The sequence below is a fragment of the Perca fluviatilis genome, chromosome 7, assembly GCF_010015445.1.
Source record: "Perca fluviatilis chromosome 7, GENO_Pfluv_1.0, whole genome shotgun sequence".
Taxonomy (NCBI): domain Eukaryota; kingdom Metazoa; phylum Chordata; class Actinopteri; order Perciformes; family Percidae; genus Perca; species Perca fluviatilis.
The window spans coordinates 36,725,166-36,740,165 of NC_053118.1; the positions used below are offsets into that span (position 1 = coordinate 36,725,166).

The 15,000-nt window shown below is 39.8% G+C and overlaps 1 protein-coding gene across 2 annotated transcripts in view; it reads right to left on the reverse strand.

Annotated features, from left to right (window-relative positions):
- Positions 1-15,000, reverse strand: part of LOC120563186 (calcium-transporting ATPase type 2C member 1-like) — a 28,746-nt gene that overhangs the window by 5,673 nt on the left and 8,073 nt on the right. Inside the window, exon 1 of one of the 2 annotated variants that reach the window (XM_039807342.1) lies at positions 6,224-6,365. The exons of the other annotated variant lie outside the window; for it this stretch is intronic. Coding sequence (XP_039663276.1) covers positions 6,224-6,271 — 48 coding nt within the window. The 5' untranslated portion in view covers positions 6,272-6,365. Of the gene's footprint in view, positions 1-6,223; positions 6,366-15,000 lie in introns of those variants that run through there. 2 annotated transcript variants of the gene reach the window in all.

Below are 15,000 nucleotides of genomic sequence, written 5' to 3' on the forward strand. Positions count from 1 at the left end.
TCACTTTTTTTTCTCTTTTTCATCAAACAGCAGTTTTTTCAAGTTCCCGCAATTTCATCGCATTAAAATTGCATAAATATCATTTACCGTATTTTCCGGACTATAAGTCGCACTTTTTTTTTTTCCTACTTTGGCTGGTCCTGCGACTTACAGTCAGGTGCGACTTATATATCAAAATATATATAATTTAACATGTTTTTAAAATGTTAATTCATACTGAAAACATCACCGTCTACAGCCGCGAGAGGGCGCTCTAGGCTTGGGACGACTAGAACGCTGCTCCTAAAGACAACTGAGAAAGAAAAGAGACAAACTCCAGGTAGTAAAATATGCAGCCCGAAAACGGTAATCGAGCAGCAGAAAGAAAGTTTGAAATCAGGGAGAAACTTGTGAGGGAGACTGGAGAAAAGGTGACTCTTACTGCAATGAAGAAATCAGAGAAAGCTAATCGGCTAATCGGCTAATCGCGGGCTGAGAGCGAGATGGCCAGAGCTGGAGGAACGAGTCGGGAGGGGCTCATCAACGATGCAGTTACATCTCCACGCCTTTTAATCCATCCATGCTCCACGCCCTGGTAGCTGGTTGTTCTGTGTGCTATTATATAGTTGAATAACTGTTAATGTGTTACGTTAACATACCGGACACCTACTGTATTCAGCCTGTTGTTCTGGGTGCTGTTGTGTAGTTGACAGATGAATTTATTTATTATAAATAAATGCGACTTATAGTCCGGTGCGACTTATATATGTTTTTTTCCCTCTTCATGACGCATTTTTTGACTGATGCGACTTATACTCCGGAGCGACTTATAGTCCGGAAAATACGGTAGCATATTCCATCGCATTTTTTAAGAAAACGTGCCGTATAATCAAGGATTTTTTACCGCAACAATCACAAAAAAAAACAAATCTTTCTGGAAGGACTGGTTCAGCGTTAAGGTAAAGTAAAGTAAAGTAAAAAAAAATGTATAAAAGTAACTGTGTGCACATCCCACCTTCTGGCAGGTGCAGGACAAATGAAAGTACTTAAAACGAAAATGATGTAATGTCCGCAACACTGCTTTAAACTCCCATATTTAAATATGGGAGTTTAAAGCAGTATCGATATTACATCATTCGCTTAAAGTAAAGTAAAACCCTGTGAAAAGTTTTGCTCGTACAAAGTCAATTTTTACTGGCCCCCAGTGTTGGGGAGTAACGATATACACGTACAGGCGTTAAGTATTCAGAATACTAATTATGAGTAACTGTATTCAGTTACAGTTATTAATACAGTTATAATAGTATTTAGAATACAGTTACATTGTTGAAATCAATGGATTACATGGCGATACTTCTCCGTTTCACGAGTTTATTCACTCTCTAAATAAATTAAGGCAACTCTATGCATTTCCCAGAAGCCCCCCCGATATGAAAACGAAAACAATGCGCCATTTGCGTGATCAGTCACAATGGAGTCGGAACCGGCACGACAGAGCCAGGGCAGGAATGTGTTTCCATCTTGGAAATTCAAACAGCATTTCACATTAAAGAAAGAACAGGGAGAACGAAATATAACAAGGTGCAGTGCAACCTCTTCAGCGTCCAAATTACTCCACCTCCAAGCTGAAGAAGCCTCTTAAAGTAAGTTATTTTTTTAATTAGCCAGGGGTAGTCGTCTGCTGTAGTTTTACTGGTCACCTTGCTACGTTATAGCTGTATCAGGTAGCTACCTGCTTAGTTGAACGTGCAACTTTACATTCTCCTATGTGCTGATTTATGGAGGAAATATTTATTCATAATTCAAATTGAAAGTCCAAAGAGAAATTGAAAGTCCAAAAGAGAAAACAAAGCGAGATGAAATTAAAAATATAATTTTTTTTGTCATTTGGCTTTGGCTTTTGAATTTAATATTTCATAAAGGTGCCTCTGCACCCCTTTCGTTTCAGACCCTCCCACCAGCCTTTGGGCCACGCCTCCTCATTTACATTGACGTGTGTCAAGTCCAAATGAAAAGCCAATGTTAAATGGAAATTCAAAAGCCAAATATTAAATGAAAATTAAAAGCCAATGTGAAATTGAAATTCAAAAGCCAAATATTAAATGAAAATTAAAAGCCAATGTTGAATTGAAATTCAAAAGCCAAATATTAAATGAAAATTAAAAGCCAATGTTAAATTGAAATTAAAAAGCCAAATATTAAATGAAAATTAAAAGCCAATGATAAATTGAAATTCAAAAGCCAAATATTAAATTCAAAAGCCAAAGCCAAATTAAAAAAATAATAATATTTTTAATTTCATCTTGCTTTGTTTTCTCTTTGGACTTTCAATTTCTCTTTGGACTTTCAATTTGAATTATGAATAAATATTTCCTCCATACTGATTTACTAGCCCCAGAGCCACATAAAGACTGACTAGCCCCATTTGACATGCTAGCTAACGTTAGCTAAAAATAGCTCGTGGCAGCTTAGACTGCGGTTAGATTATCGGCTTGTTCAGGTACACATTCAGCCAGTTGGAAGGGAAGAACACACCAGAGTAGGCCTGTTTAGTAAGCTGTATGTGATGGCCGCTTTCCTACACTTATAAAATGCAATTCAATGTGCAAGTAATCCAAGTATTCAGAAGACTTTACTCAGATTGAGTAACAGAACGAAATAAGTTACAAATTACATTTTTGACCATGTATTCTGTAACTGAATACGTTTTGAAAGTATCCTTCCCAACACTTGTTGGCTCCTATACAAATAGTTTTTTTTTCAGAAAAAAAAATAATGTCTGTCTGTCTTTTTTTTTTTTTTTTTTTCTCTCTCTCTCTCTCTCTCTCTTTTTTTAGAAGTATTGTACTGGTGTACTTTACAAACATTAAGTCATTGACTTTGTTAAATGTTAAGACTGAAAAGAAAACGTCTAATTTCCAGCCAAATACACCTCCATTTGTTGGTTTTTATTCTTTTATTTTGGCTTTGATCTTTCCTCGATAAAAACAGGGTTTTCGTGTAAACGAGAGGCCAAACCGCAGGAAAATATCTGCGTCTTGCCTTCGTGTAAACGGGGCCTGCGTTCAGAAGATTGTGGCGTCTGGCTACTTTCCCGTGCAGAAGCTCGAGTGAAGATAATGACCTCTTCTGAAGAGTCCATCATGTTTTTATTAAATCCTCTGTTTCCTCCTTGGCCACTACTGGGGGGGGCTTGTGATAGGCTTGTATCATGTGGACATGCTGACAGTTTTATTGTCATTTTTTTATCTTCCTGGCGCTCCTCCCAAAACAAAAACAAACAGAACAAAGCCCCTTCTCACATTATCGGCTCATTTTTCATGCGTCTATGAAGAGCTTTTGAAAAACACTTGGCAGTTAAGTGTACGTCATCGCTATCAAAGTTCAACTTCTTCTTAGAAAGAACAACAGGGTGGGTCTTGGGAAAGGTCCACGCGACCGAAACCACGCCGAAAAACACGTCAATGGCGAGGTGAATGGCGCGTACGGGAACTTTTCTTTGGAAATAGATCGTCTCCTTTCGTGGTTTTCCTCCTAAAGAAGTGGCGCGCGTGTTGCTGTCTACTCACCTATGGCAAACGTAGAATCACGTTCCCCTTGTTGATGTTTTTGGATCGTTTTATTATCAAGGTGTGCGATTTGTTAAATAGAAAAATTAAAAATAAATTTAAAAAAAACAGAGCGGGGATGTTTTTTTGATCATGCACAGCTGAACAAAACATGCAAGAATTACATCCCTCCTCCTAATAGCACGGATCTAGAGCCACTGGGCCAGGCATATGCCAAAATACATCAATATAAAACTTCAATATTCAAATGGACAGTATCAAAATGAAATCGCACAATGTGGTGCCTAGCGCTGCTCCCTCTTAGTGGATTAGTCGACTAATCGGTCGTTTTGGTCTTAGTCAACTTAGATTTCTTTAGTCGATTGGTCATGTCTGATGCTGTTTTCATGCTGAATGACTTATTTCCTAGAAACGTACAAGCTAATCTCTGGTAGGGCTGTAAAAAAAAAAAGAATCGATTTGATTTAAAAATCGAGTTGGTAGGTCAAATCGATTCATATTTTCAAAAAAAAATTTTTTTTTTATCCAAATACAGTATAAATAATTTGGATGTTTAACAATCTTTGTTGCACACTGCACAGTGACTTTTCACTTAGAGAAAGGGTTTGCCTTTTTCAATTTTGTTTATGTTGATGCACTTTAATTAAATACAATAAATATATATTTTTAAAATATATTTACAGTTCGCAGTTATTTTGTTTTAAATGGAAGAGGGGGGGGGGATCGAATCGTAAATCGAGTTTTTTATAAAAAAATCACACATTTTTTTTAGGGAAACAAATCGCCCAGCTCTAATCTCTGGTAAACACAAGAATTAAAGTGGTGCTTTTAGCGCGACCCTTTGCGGAGAAAGTCAGATTCACAGATCTGTCGATTAAATCAACTGATCGATCAGTCGATACGATTGAACGAGTGTTAGTCGACCTGAGAATTTATTTAAAAATCGAGCACACAGCCCTAGCGGTGTCAACTTAAAACAGCGCTTTCAAGCCAGGGTGCAGAGTTCAATGCCCGGTAAAAAACAAAAAAGGCTTTCACCCAGGAAAAACACCTGTGTTTTAACCCTAACCTAACCCTAACCACCATCTTTTTCCAAAAACGAAAAGGCCCAGAGTAGGGGGAATGAAAGGGGGAAACGTAGCAGAAGATATTCCTTTTTAAACCAAAACATAGGAATGTACGGTAAACGTAGCCTAAAATGGTCAGTGGGGAAGAATTAAAGAGCAAAGCTTGTATTTTCCCTCCTAACAACCTTAACGTCTAACTGTTTACCTGCTGGAGCAGTGTGATATTACAAGCAGCGTATCCCTGACCTGTGGCTAACAGCTCCAGGTATTTCTCGTCTACTTTCAATATTTTCTCTCACAGACAGAGTGCGAAGAAGAGAAAACCTGCAACCAAATGCTCGGTGGTTTATTATAGGGGTTGGACTTTGGGAGAAGGTAATCGTACACCCAGCAGCCAATACGTGATGAATAAACAAACTGAATGGAAATTCAGCAAAAGGAAAGAAAGAGTTCAGTAGTGACAGCCATGACAGACGAGCAGCTGGTTAATAATGTAATAACCTGAGCGAGAGGTGAGTCCTCTAAAAAGGAGCCTTTGCACACACACCACCCACCCACACACACACACACAACTCACAAAAATACACAGACACACACACACACCACTCACAAAAATACACAGAGACACACACACAACACCCACACACACACACCACTCACAGAAATACACAGACACACACACACAAAAAGACACAAACACATACAGACACACACAAAAAGACACAAACACACAAGACACACAGAGACACACACACACAGATCCACACACACAAAGACACAGAGACACACACACACACAAAAAGACACAAACACACAAGACACAAAGACACACACACACACACACAAAAAGCCACAGAGACACACACATACAGACACACACACACACACAAAAAGCCACAGAGACACACACATACAGACACACACAAAAAGACACACAGACACACACACACAAAAAGCCACAGACACAAACAGACACACACAAAAAGCCACAGACACAAACAGACACACACAAAAGCCACAGACACAAACAGACACACACAAAAAGCCACAGAGACACACACACACAAAAAGACACACACACACACACACAACACACACAAAAAGACACACCCACACACACACAGAGACACACACCCCCCGCCCACACACACACACCTTGTTTTGTCCACAAAGATCTTCAGTTTACTGTCACAGAGAGAAGAAACTAGAACAATATTCACATTTAACAAGCTGACATCAGCGAAGTTTGACTTTTTTTAAACATAAAAAAAGTGATTAAAAACGCTGAAAAAGTGTAAAAAAAAAAAAACAACAAATGTTGAGGAACCCCGCCAATGATAAATGTAAAACACTGAAAGAAAACGTCAAAGAAAGAAAGAAAATGAGCGACAAAACGTCCCGAAAAATAAAACTTGCGATAGGGGACAACAAATGTGGTATTTATTGCCCATGTTGGAGGAGAGGCCTGAGCACGGTTCACTGAGCAGCAGGTTTAACCACCTTGGACCAGGCTGGGGCTGCACACACACTAGTCTCCCGTCCAACACTAACCCAGCCAGCCAGCCAGCAGTTTAGCGTTCCCTAAAAACACATCCAGGACCTACTCGCCTCTCGGTGCGCTGCACCTCTTAATCCTTTAAAGTAGCAGCGGTTCATCCGTCCTCTGATGGACCAAAGTGGCCTCGGGCAAACGGAGAAGAGTGGCGAGGCCGTGGGAGGAAAGGTGAGAGGATTGTTTCTGATTAGGAGCTTAAAAAAAAGAAGAGAGAGAGAGAGAGAGAGAGAGAGAGAGAGAGAGAGAGAGAGAGAGAGAGAGAGAGAGAGAGAGAGAGAGAGAGAGAGAGAGAGAGAGAGAGAGACAGAGAGAGAGAGAGAGAGAGAGAGAGAGAGAGAGAGAGAGAGAGAGAGAGAGAGAGAGAGAGAGAGAGAGAGAGAGAGAGAGACAGAGAGAGAGAGAGAGGATCTTCCTCCACCTGATGAAGGTTTGCCCTCTTCAGGATGGGAGGACAGCTGCAGTCATAGGCTGAAGGTTGACTGTAGGGCTGGGCTATATAATATAATATAATATAATATAATATAATATATATATATATACTTTAGATACAGTATGAGGGGACCACTAAGGTCTATATAAAAGAGACTTCAGATACAGTATTAGGGGACCACTAAGGTATATATAGAAGAGACTTCAGATACAGTATGGGGGACCACTAAGGTCTATATAAAAGAGACTTCAGATACAGTATTAGGGGACCACTAAGGTCTATATAAAAGAGACTTCAGATACAGTATTAGGGGACCACTAAGGTCTATATAAAAGAGACTTCAGATACAGTATTAGGGGACCACTAAGGCCTATATAAAAGACACTTCAGATACAGTATTAGGGGACCACTAAGGCCTATATAAAAGAGACTTCAGATACAGTATTAGGGGACCACTAAGGCCTATATAAAGAGACTTCAGATACAGTATTAGGGGACCACTAAGGCCTATATAAAAGAGACTTCAGATACAGTATTAGGGGACCACTAAGGCCTATATAAAAGAGACTTCAGATACAGTATTAGGGGACCACTAAGGTCTATATAAAAGAGACTTCAGATACAGTATTAGGGGACCACTAAGGCCTATATAAAAGAGACTTCAGATACAGTATTAGGGGACCACTAAGGCCTATATAAAAGAGACTTCAGATACAGTATTAGGGGACCACTAAGGTCTATATAAAAGAGACTTCAGATACAGTATTAGGGGACCACTAAGGCCTATATTAAAGAGACTTCAGATACAGTATTAGGGGACCACTAAGGCCTATATAAAAGAGACTTCAGATACAGTATTAGGGGACCACTAAGGCCTATATAAAGAGACTTCAGATACAGTATTAGGGGACCACTAAGGTCTATATAAAAGAGACTTCAGATACAGTATTAGGGGACCACTAAGGTCTATATAAAAGAGACTTCAGATACAGTATTAGGGGACCACTAAGGTCTATATAAAAGAGACTTCAGATACAGTATTAGGGGACCACTAAGGCCTATATAAAAAGAGACTTCAGATACAGTATTAGGGGACCACTAAGGCCTATATAAAAGAGACTTCAGATACAGTATTAGGGGACCACTAAGGCCTATATAAAAGAGACTTCAGATACAGTATTAGGGGACCACTAAGGCCTATATAAAAGAGACTTCAGATACAGTATTAGGGGACCACTAAGGCCTATATAAAAGAGACTTCAGATACAGTATTAGAGGACCACTAAGGTCTATATAAAAGAGACTTCAGATACAGTATTAGGGGACCACTAAGGTCTATATAAAAGAGACTTCAGATACAGTATTAGGGGACCACTAAGGCCTATATAAAAGAGACTTCAGATACAGTATTAGGGGACCACTAAGGCCTATATAAAAGAGACTTCAGATACAGTATTAGGGGACCACTAAGGTCTATATAAAAGAGACTTCAGATACAGTATTAGGGGACCACTAAGGTCTATATAAAAGCATCCAAAGAGCACCATGTCATGGGACCTTCAAATATCTCACGTACCCCCTGCTGTCCTCCAGAGTACCCCTAGAGGGACACGTACCCCCATTTGAGAAACACTGCTCTAGACTCTATCTGTAAAGTATCCTGAGATAACTGCTGTTGTGATTTGACACTATAAATAAAATTGAAATGAACTTCTACGATACAACCACCTCCTTAATCGTCTGAGCGGACGAGCGGGCCGAACCAGACGCACCACAATGAAAACGACGACAAAAACCTGACCTGTTTTTACCTCAACATCGTTGGACACAAAGTGGATGACACACAACGTCTTTCTTACCCGGAGGCTGTCAAGAAAATCACACAGCTGAACCGCAGAAAAAGCCACCGTTGAGCCCCAGGTACAGATCAACATAAATAAATACACACTGCAATTATCGGCCCGTGCTTAAGAGCAGGAAAAAACTGGTCTTGTTAAACTCACAGGTAGCCTGTAGCATGTTTTTTACCCTAGTGAACCTGTGACGGGGTCAGATCTAAGAAAGCTTTCCTTAAAACTAACTGTATTTATATAAAAACTTTGTCAAACTTCATAAAAACCCAAAATGACAAAAGGGAGGTAACAGCTGAGTGATATAGGCATGGGTCGGTCTGCAATTGCAGCTTTAAAAATGTATTATTTAGTAGGGGTGGGAATCAGCAGAGGCCTCACGATACGATATCGTCACGATACGATATTATTGCGATTTCAAACATGTATGATATATTGCAAAAGTATTACCTTTTTTCCAACTTCAAATTTTTCCCAATTTTAAATTATGTCCCCAAAAGGAAACTTTGTCAACATCGGTTTTATCTAAAGGAGATACATTTCTCTGTTTGTTACATTTCTCCGTCTCTCTCTTTGCGTCACACACACACACACACACACACACACACACACACACACACACACACACACACACACACACACACACACACACACACACACACACACACACACACACACACACACACACACACACACACACACACACACACACTGCGTCTCACTATCTTTGTGGGGACCGGTCATTGACATAATGCATTCCCTAGCCCCTTACCCTAAACTTAACCATCACAACTAAATGCCTAACCTTAACAGTTACCCTAAACTTAACCATCACCACTAAATGCCTAACCTTAACAGTTAGCCTAAACTTAACCATCACCACTAAATGCCTAACCTTAACAGTTAGCCTAAACTTAACCATCACAACTAAATGCCTAACCTTAACCCTTACCCTAACCTTAACCATCACCTAATTCTAACCCTAGTCCTACAACCAAGTCTTAGCCCTCAAAGAGCCCTTTAATGTTGTAGGGTCCAGCATTTTGGCCCCACAAAGCTGTCGGGACCCCACAAGTATACTGGACTCCTGGTTTTGGACCCCACGAATGTAGTTAAACGAGAACACACACACACACACACACACACACACACACACACACACACACACACACACACACACACGTCTCCATCAAGGAGAGAAGACAGCTAGCAAAATTCACAAGTTGACGAAAGGTAAGGTTGGTATCTATCTCCTGAACACCTTTACACAATCACACATTAAAAAGTGCCAAAAAGAATATTTTATATTCTGAATACAGCGTTGTCAGTGTGTTAATGTCGGAGACCCGACTCTTAGCAAACAAGCCATGGCGCCCGCTTTAGAAAGTTAACTAGTCGCAAGTTTGCGGTAAAATGCAGTTGGGTTGTAGCAGCTGTCAATCAAATAAACGTATTATAAATAATGTTATGTCATTTTTTTTTTTTTACTCTTACACTGAATGTTTGCTGCTTCAATCCAGATGAGTATTGAAAAGTATTTTTTCGCGACTGAGAAAGGATGAGGACCAGCCTGAACCGGAGGTATCGGTCTGAAACAGAGCTCAAAACAGTCCCACAGGTGGAATTAGTTCGGTTATTAATTCGTTTACAATATTTTCAGGCTTCAACCAGTGCTGCTCACACGGAAAGACACACTGGGAGAGAAAGAGAGAGATTCGTTAGGCATCGAAGAAAGAGTAGGAGAGGAGGGGACAGCATCCAACAGCGTTGTTGTGTCTCCATCTCTGTCCTCATATCACTGACATGCTCTTACATCCCGGCAGATTATTTTACCAAATGGCAGTTTTCTTCACAACATCGGTGATGCAGAGCATACTAGTAAAGCCCCTGTATAGCAAAGCGCCGTCAGAAAGAGTGTGACTCGCTCTGAAACGTGTTTTAAAAAAGGTTTTTGTAGCGTTCCCTGGACACAAACCAGTAAAAAAGGAGTTCCACAGTAGGCTATTATTGCAGGTGAATGATGTAAACCCTTTGAAATGAAAGATTATGGATTATAATTCTGTCAACGATGGTGCTGCAGCCTCAGAATTGCAACTAAAATGAAATAGATTAGCCTATTGGTTCAATAGCATTTCACCAGTAATATTATACTTATGATTAAATATGATATTAATACAGTATAGTGGAAGTTACACATTTACTCTAGCAGCAACTTTCTCCCACGCTAATTTGCTCTCTTTTGCTGTTCGGACAGAGCTGCCCACATTGAAAAATCCAAAAGGAAACACTGCTAAAGCAGAATGGATGTAACTGAAAAGACTTTTCTCAGATCTAATGACTTCTTCAGCTTTAAGTTTGGTCTGTATTTATTATCTGCTCTACCTTTTTCCAATGTTTTAGACACATGTAAATAATAATGGTTTAAAACGATGTGAAAAAGGGACGGAAAACTACCACAAAAAGGGACACAAACCGACTAAAAGGGACCAGAGACCCAAAACAACCCTAAAGAAAACACAAAAAAAACCACAAAGAGACACAAAATGTATGTGGGAGATTGCATTTTTTGTGTAATTATAAAACATCACATTTTCTTGAAGAAAGAGGCGCCTGCCTGAACTACAATCAACAAACAAAATGTGTGTGTAGGCCTTGGGGTCCTCAAGGTGTTTATTTAAAGGTCCCATGGCATGAAAATACAGATACAGTATTAGGGGACCACTAAGGTCTATATAAAAGAGACTTCAGATACAGTATTAGGGGACCACTAAGGTCTGTATAAAAGAGACTTCATATACAGTATTAGGGGACCACTAAGGTCTATATAAAAGAGACTTCAGATACAGTATTAGGGGACCGCTAAGGTCTGTATAAAAGAGACTTCAGATACAGTATTAGGGGACCACTAAGGTCTGTATAAAAGAGACTTCAGATACAGTATTAGGGGACCACTAAGGTCTGTATAAAAGAGACTTCAGATACAGTATTAGGGGACCACTAAGGTCTATATAAAAGAGACTTCAGATACAGTATTAGAGGACCACTAAGGTCTATATAAAAGATACTTCAGATACAGTATTAGGGGACCACTAAGGTCTATATAAAAGAGACTTCAGATACAGTATTAGGGGACCACTAAGGTCTATATAAAAGAGACTTCAGATACAGTATTAGGGGACCACTAAGGTCTATATAAAAGAGACTTCAGATACAGTATTAGGGGACCACTAAGGTCTGTATAAAAGAGACTTCAGATACAGTATTAGGGGACACTAAGGTCTGTATAAAAGAGACTTCAGATACAGTATTAGGGGACCACTAAGGTCTGTATAAAAGAGACTTCAGATACAGTATTAGGGGACCACTAAGGTCTATATTAAAGAGACTTCAGATACAGTATTAGGGGACCACTAAGGTCTATATAAAAGAGACTTCAGATACAGTATTAGGGGACCACTAAGGTCTATATAAAGAGACTTCAGATACAGTATTAGGGGACCACTAAGGTCTATATAAAAGAGACTTCAGATACAGTATTATTAGGGACCACTAAGGTCTATAAAAAAGAGACTTCAGATACAGTATTAGGGGACCACTAAGGTATATATAAAGAGACTTCAGATACAGTATTAGGGGACCACTAAGGTCTATATAAAAGAGACTTCAGATACAGTATTAGGGGACCACTAAGGTCTATATAAAAGAGACTTCAGATACAGTATTAGGGGACCACTAAGGTCTATATAAAAGAGACTTCAGATACAGTATTAGGGGACCACTAAGGTCTATATAAAAGAGACTTCAGATACAGTATTAGGGGACCACTAAGGTCTGTATAAAGGAGACTTCAGATACAGTATTAGGGGACCACTAAGGTCTGTATAAAAGAGACTTCAGATACAGTATTAGGGGACCACTAAGGTCTATATAAAAGAGACTTCAGATACAGTATTAGGGGACCACTAAGGTCTATATAAAAGAGACTTCAGATACAGTATTAGGGGACCACTAAGGTCTATATAAAAGAGACTTCAGATACAGTATTAGGGGACCACTAAGGCCTATATAAAAGAGACTTCAGATACAGTATCAGGGGACCACTAAGGTCTATATAAAGAGACTTCAGATACAGTATTAGGGGACCACTAAGGTATATATAAAGAGACTTCAGATACAGTATTAAGGGACCACTAAGGTCTATATAAAAGAGACTTCAGATACAGTATTAGGGGACCACTAAGGTCTATATAAAAGAGACTTCAGATACAGTATTAGGGGACCACTAAGGTCTATATAAAAGAGACTTCAGATACAGTATTAGGGGACCACTAAGGTCTATATAAAAGAGACTTCAGATACAGTATTAGGGGACCACTAAGGTCTGTATAAAAGAGACTTCAGATACAGTATTAGGGGACCACTAAGGTCTGTATAAAAGAGACTTCAGATACAGTATTAGGGGACCACTAAGGTCTATATAAAAGAGACTTCAGATACAGTATTAGGGGACCACTAAGGTCTATATAAAAGAGACTTCAGATACAGTATTAGGGGACCACTAAGGTCTATATAAAAGAGACTTCAGATACAGTATTAGGGGACCACTAAGGTCTATATAAAGAGACTTCAGATACAGTATTAGGGGACCACTAAGGTCTATATAAAAGAGACTTCAGATACAGTATTAGGGGACCACTAAGGTCTATATAAAAGAGACTTCAGATACAGTATTAGGGGACCACTAAGGTCTATATAAAAGAGACTCCAGATACAGTATTAGGGGACCACTAAGGTCTATATAAAAGAGACTTCAGATACAGTATTAGGGGACCACTAAGGTCTATATAAAAGAGACTCCAGATACAGTATTAGGGGACCACTAAGGTCTATATAAAAGAGACTTCAGATACAGTATTAGGGGACCACTAAGGCCTATATAAAAGAGACTTCAGATACAGTATCAGGGGACCACTAAGGTCTATATAAAGAGACTTCAGATACAGTATTAGGGGACCACTAAGGTCTATATAAAAGAGACTTCAGATACAGTATTAGGGGACCACTAAGGTCTATAGAATAGCATCCAAAGAGCACCATGTCATGGGACCTTTAACCTTCATTTATCCAGGTAAGTCGATCGAGAACAACTTGTCATTTGCAACGACGCCCTGATCACATTCACACAGTTCCACATTCATACCTGGCAGCTGCCCAGTACCACCACAGTCTGATCTACTGGGAGCTGCCCAGTACCACCACAGTCTGATCTACTGGCCACTGAGCAGCTCCACTGGAGCTGCTGGTTGGAGGTTAAGGGCTTTGCTCAAGGGCACCTCAGTGGTGGTGATGAGGGACGGGACAAGCGACAAGCGCTGCTCTTTCGGTCATTGAACAAGCTGGCGAGCTCTCCAACCTCTAGAGCCACCACTGGCCAGATGTGAAATGCTGTTAATAGCGTCATCTGTGCCGCGTCCCTGCCTGTAAAGCAAACTGAAAAAGGATCTAAAAACACACCAACATCTTGCTTCCAACGTTGGATTCATCTGGAGAATTGGGGTTTTGAATGAGTTTAAAAATCGGCTCCAATGACTCAGCACTTTTCTTGACGCCTCTCTAGGGCCTTTTTGCGACGATGTTTTCCCAACAAACACAAAGTTTTTGGACACTTATTTAGCTGCCACTGAAACTTAAATCTAATAAAGAAATCTGACTACAATCATTAGATTTGATCCAAGTATTTTACTTAGTTTGATGATTTTTTTTTTTCCACTGTTTTTGGTGCTTTTCTTTCTGCCGTTTTTGACTTTTATTTAGTTTTTGATTTTAAAAAAAGATTATTTTTGGGCATTTTCCCCCTTTAATGGATAGGAAAGCTTAGCTATGAAAGGGGAGAGAGAGAGAGAGAAGGGGGGGTGGGGGAAGACATGCAGGAAAACGTCACAGGTCGGACTCGAACCCTGGACCCTCTGCGTCGAGGAGTAAACCTCTGCATATGTGCGCCCGCTCTACCAACTGAGCTACCCGGCCACGCCGTTTTTGGCCTTTTGGGGCGTTTTTTTCCGCTGTTTTGGGGGGGTTTTCAGCGCCGTTTTGCTGCAGGTCACATTCATTCAGCCTAGGTGCTGCCACAAATGGCTCGGATGCTGCACCTAAGACTTGAAATGGGGGGGGGCCCTGTCTTTTTTTTGTTAATTTCTTATACTGCATGGTCAATTTTATTCTCGTCTTTTATCTAGTGGTATTTTTTGAACAGATAACGGCTGTGACATAGATTTTATGATAAAATCTAAAAGGAAAACAGTCGGAACTGTTTAGGATTTAGCAAAGTTTGCCCTGATTAAACTAAGCCTTAAAGCGATGGCTATATTGTAGGTAAAGAGAAGGACTTCCACTCCTATCCTTCCACTCGAAATATGGTCCTGCCTAGGGCTGTGCAATTAATCGAAATTTAAAATCGCGATTATGATCTCGGCTCCCAATGATCTCGGCTCCCAATGATCACAAAAAACTTATTTAGCTCATTACGTTTTGCACATAAACTTATTTTCTC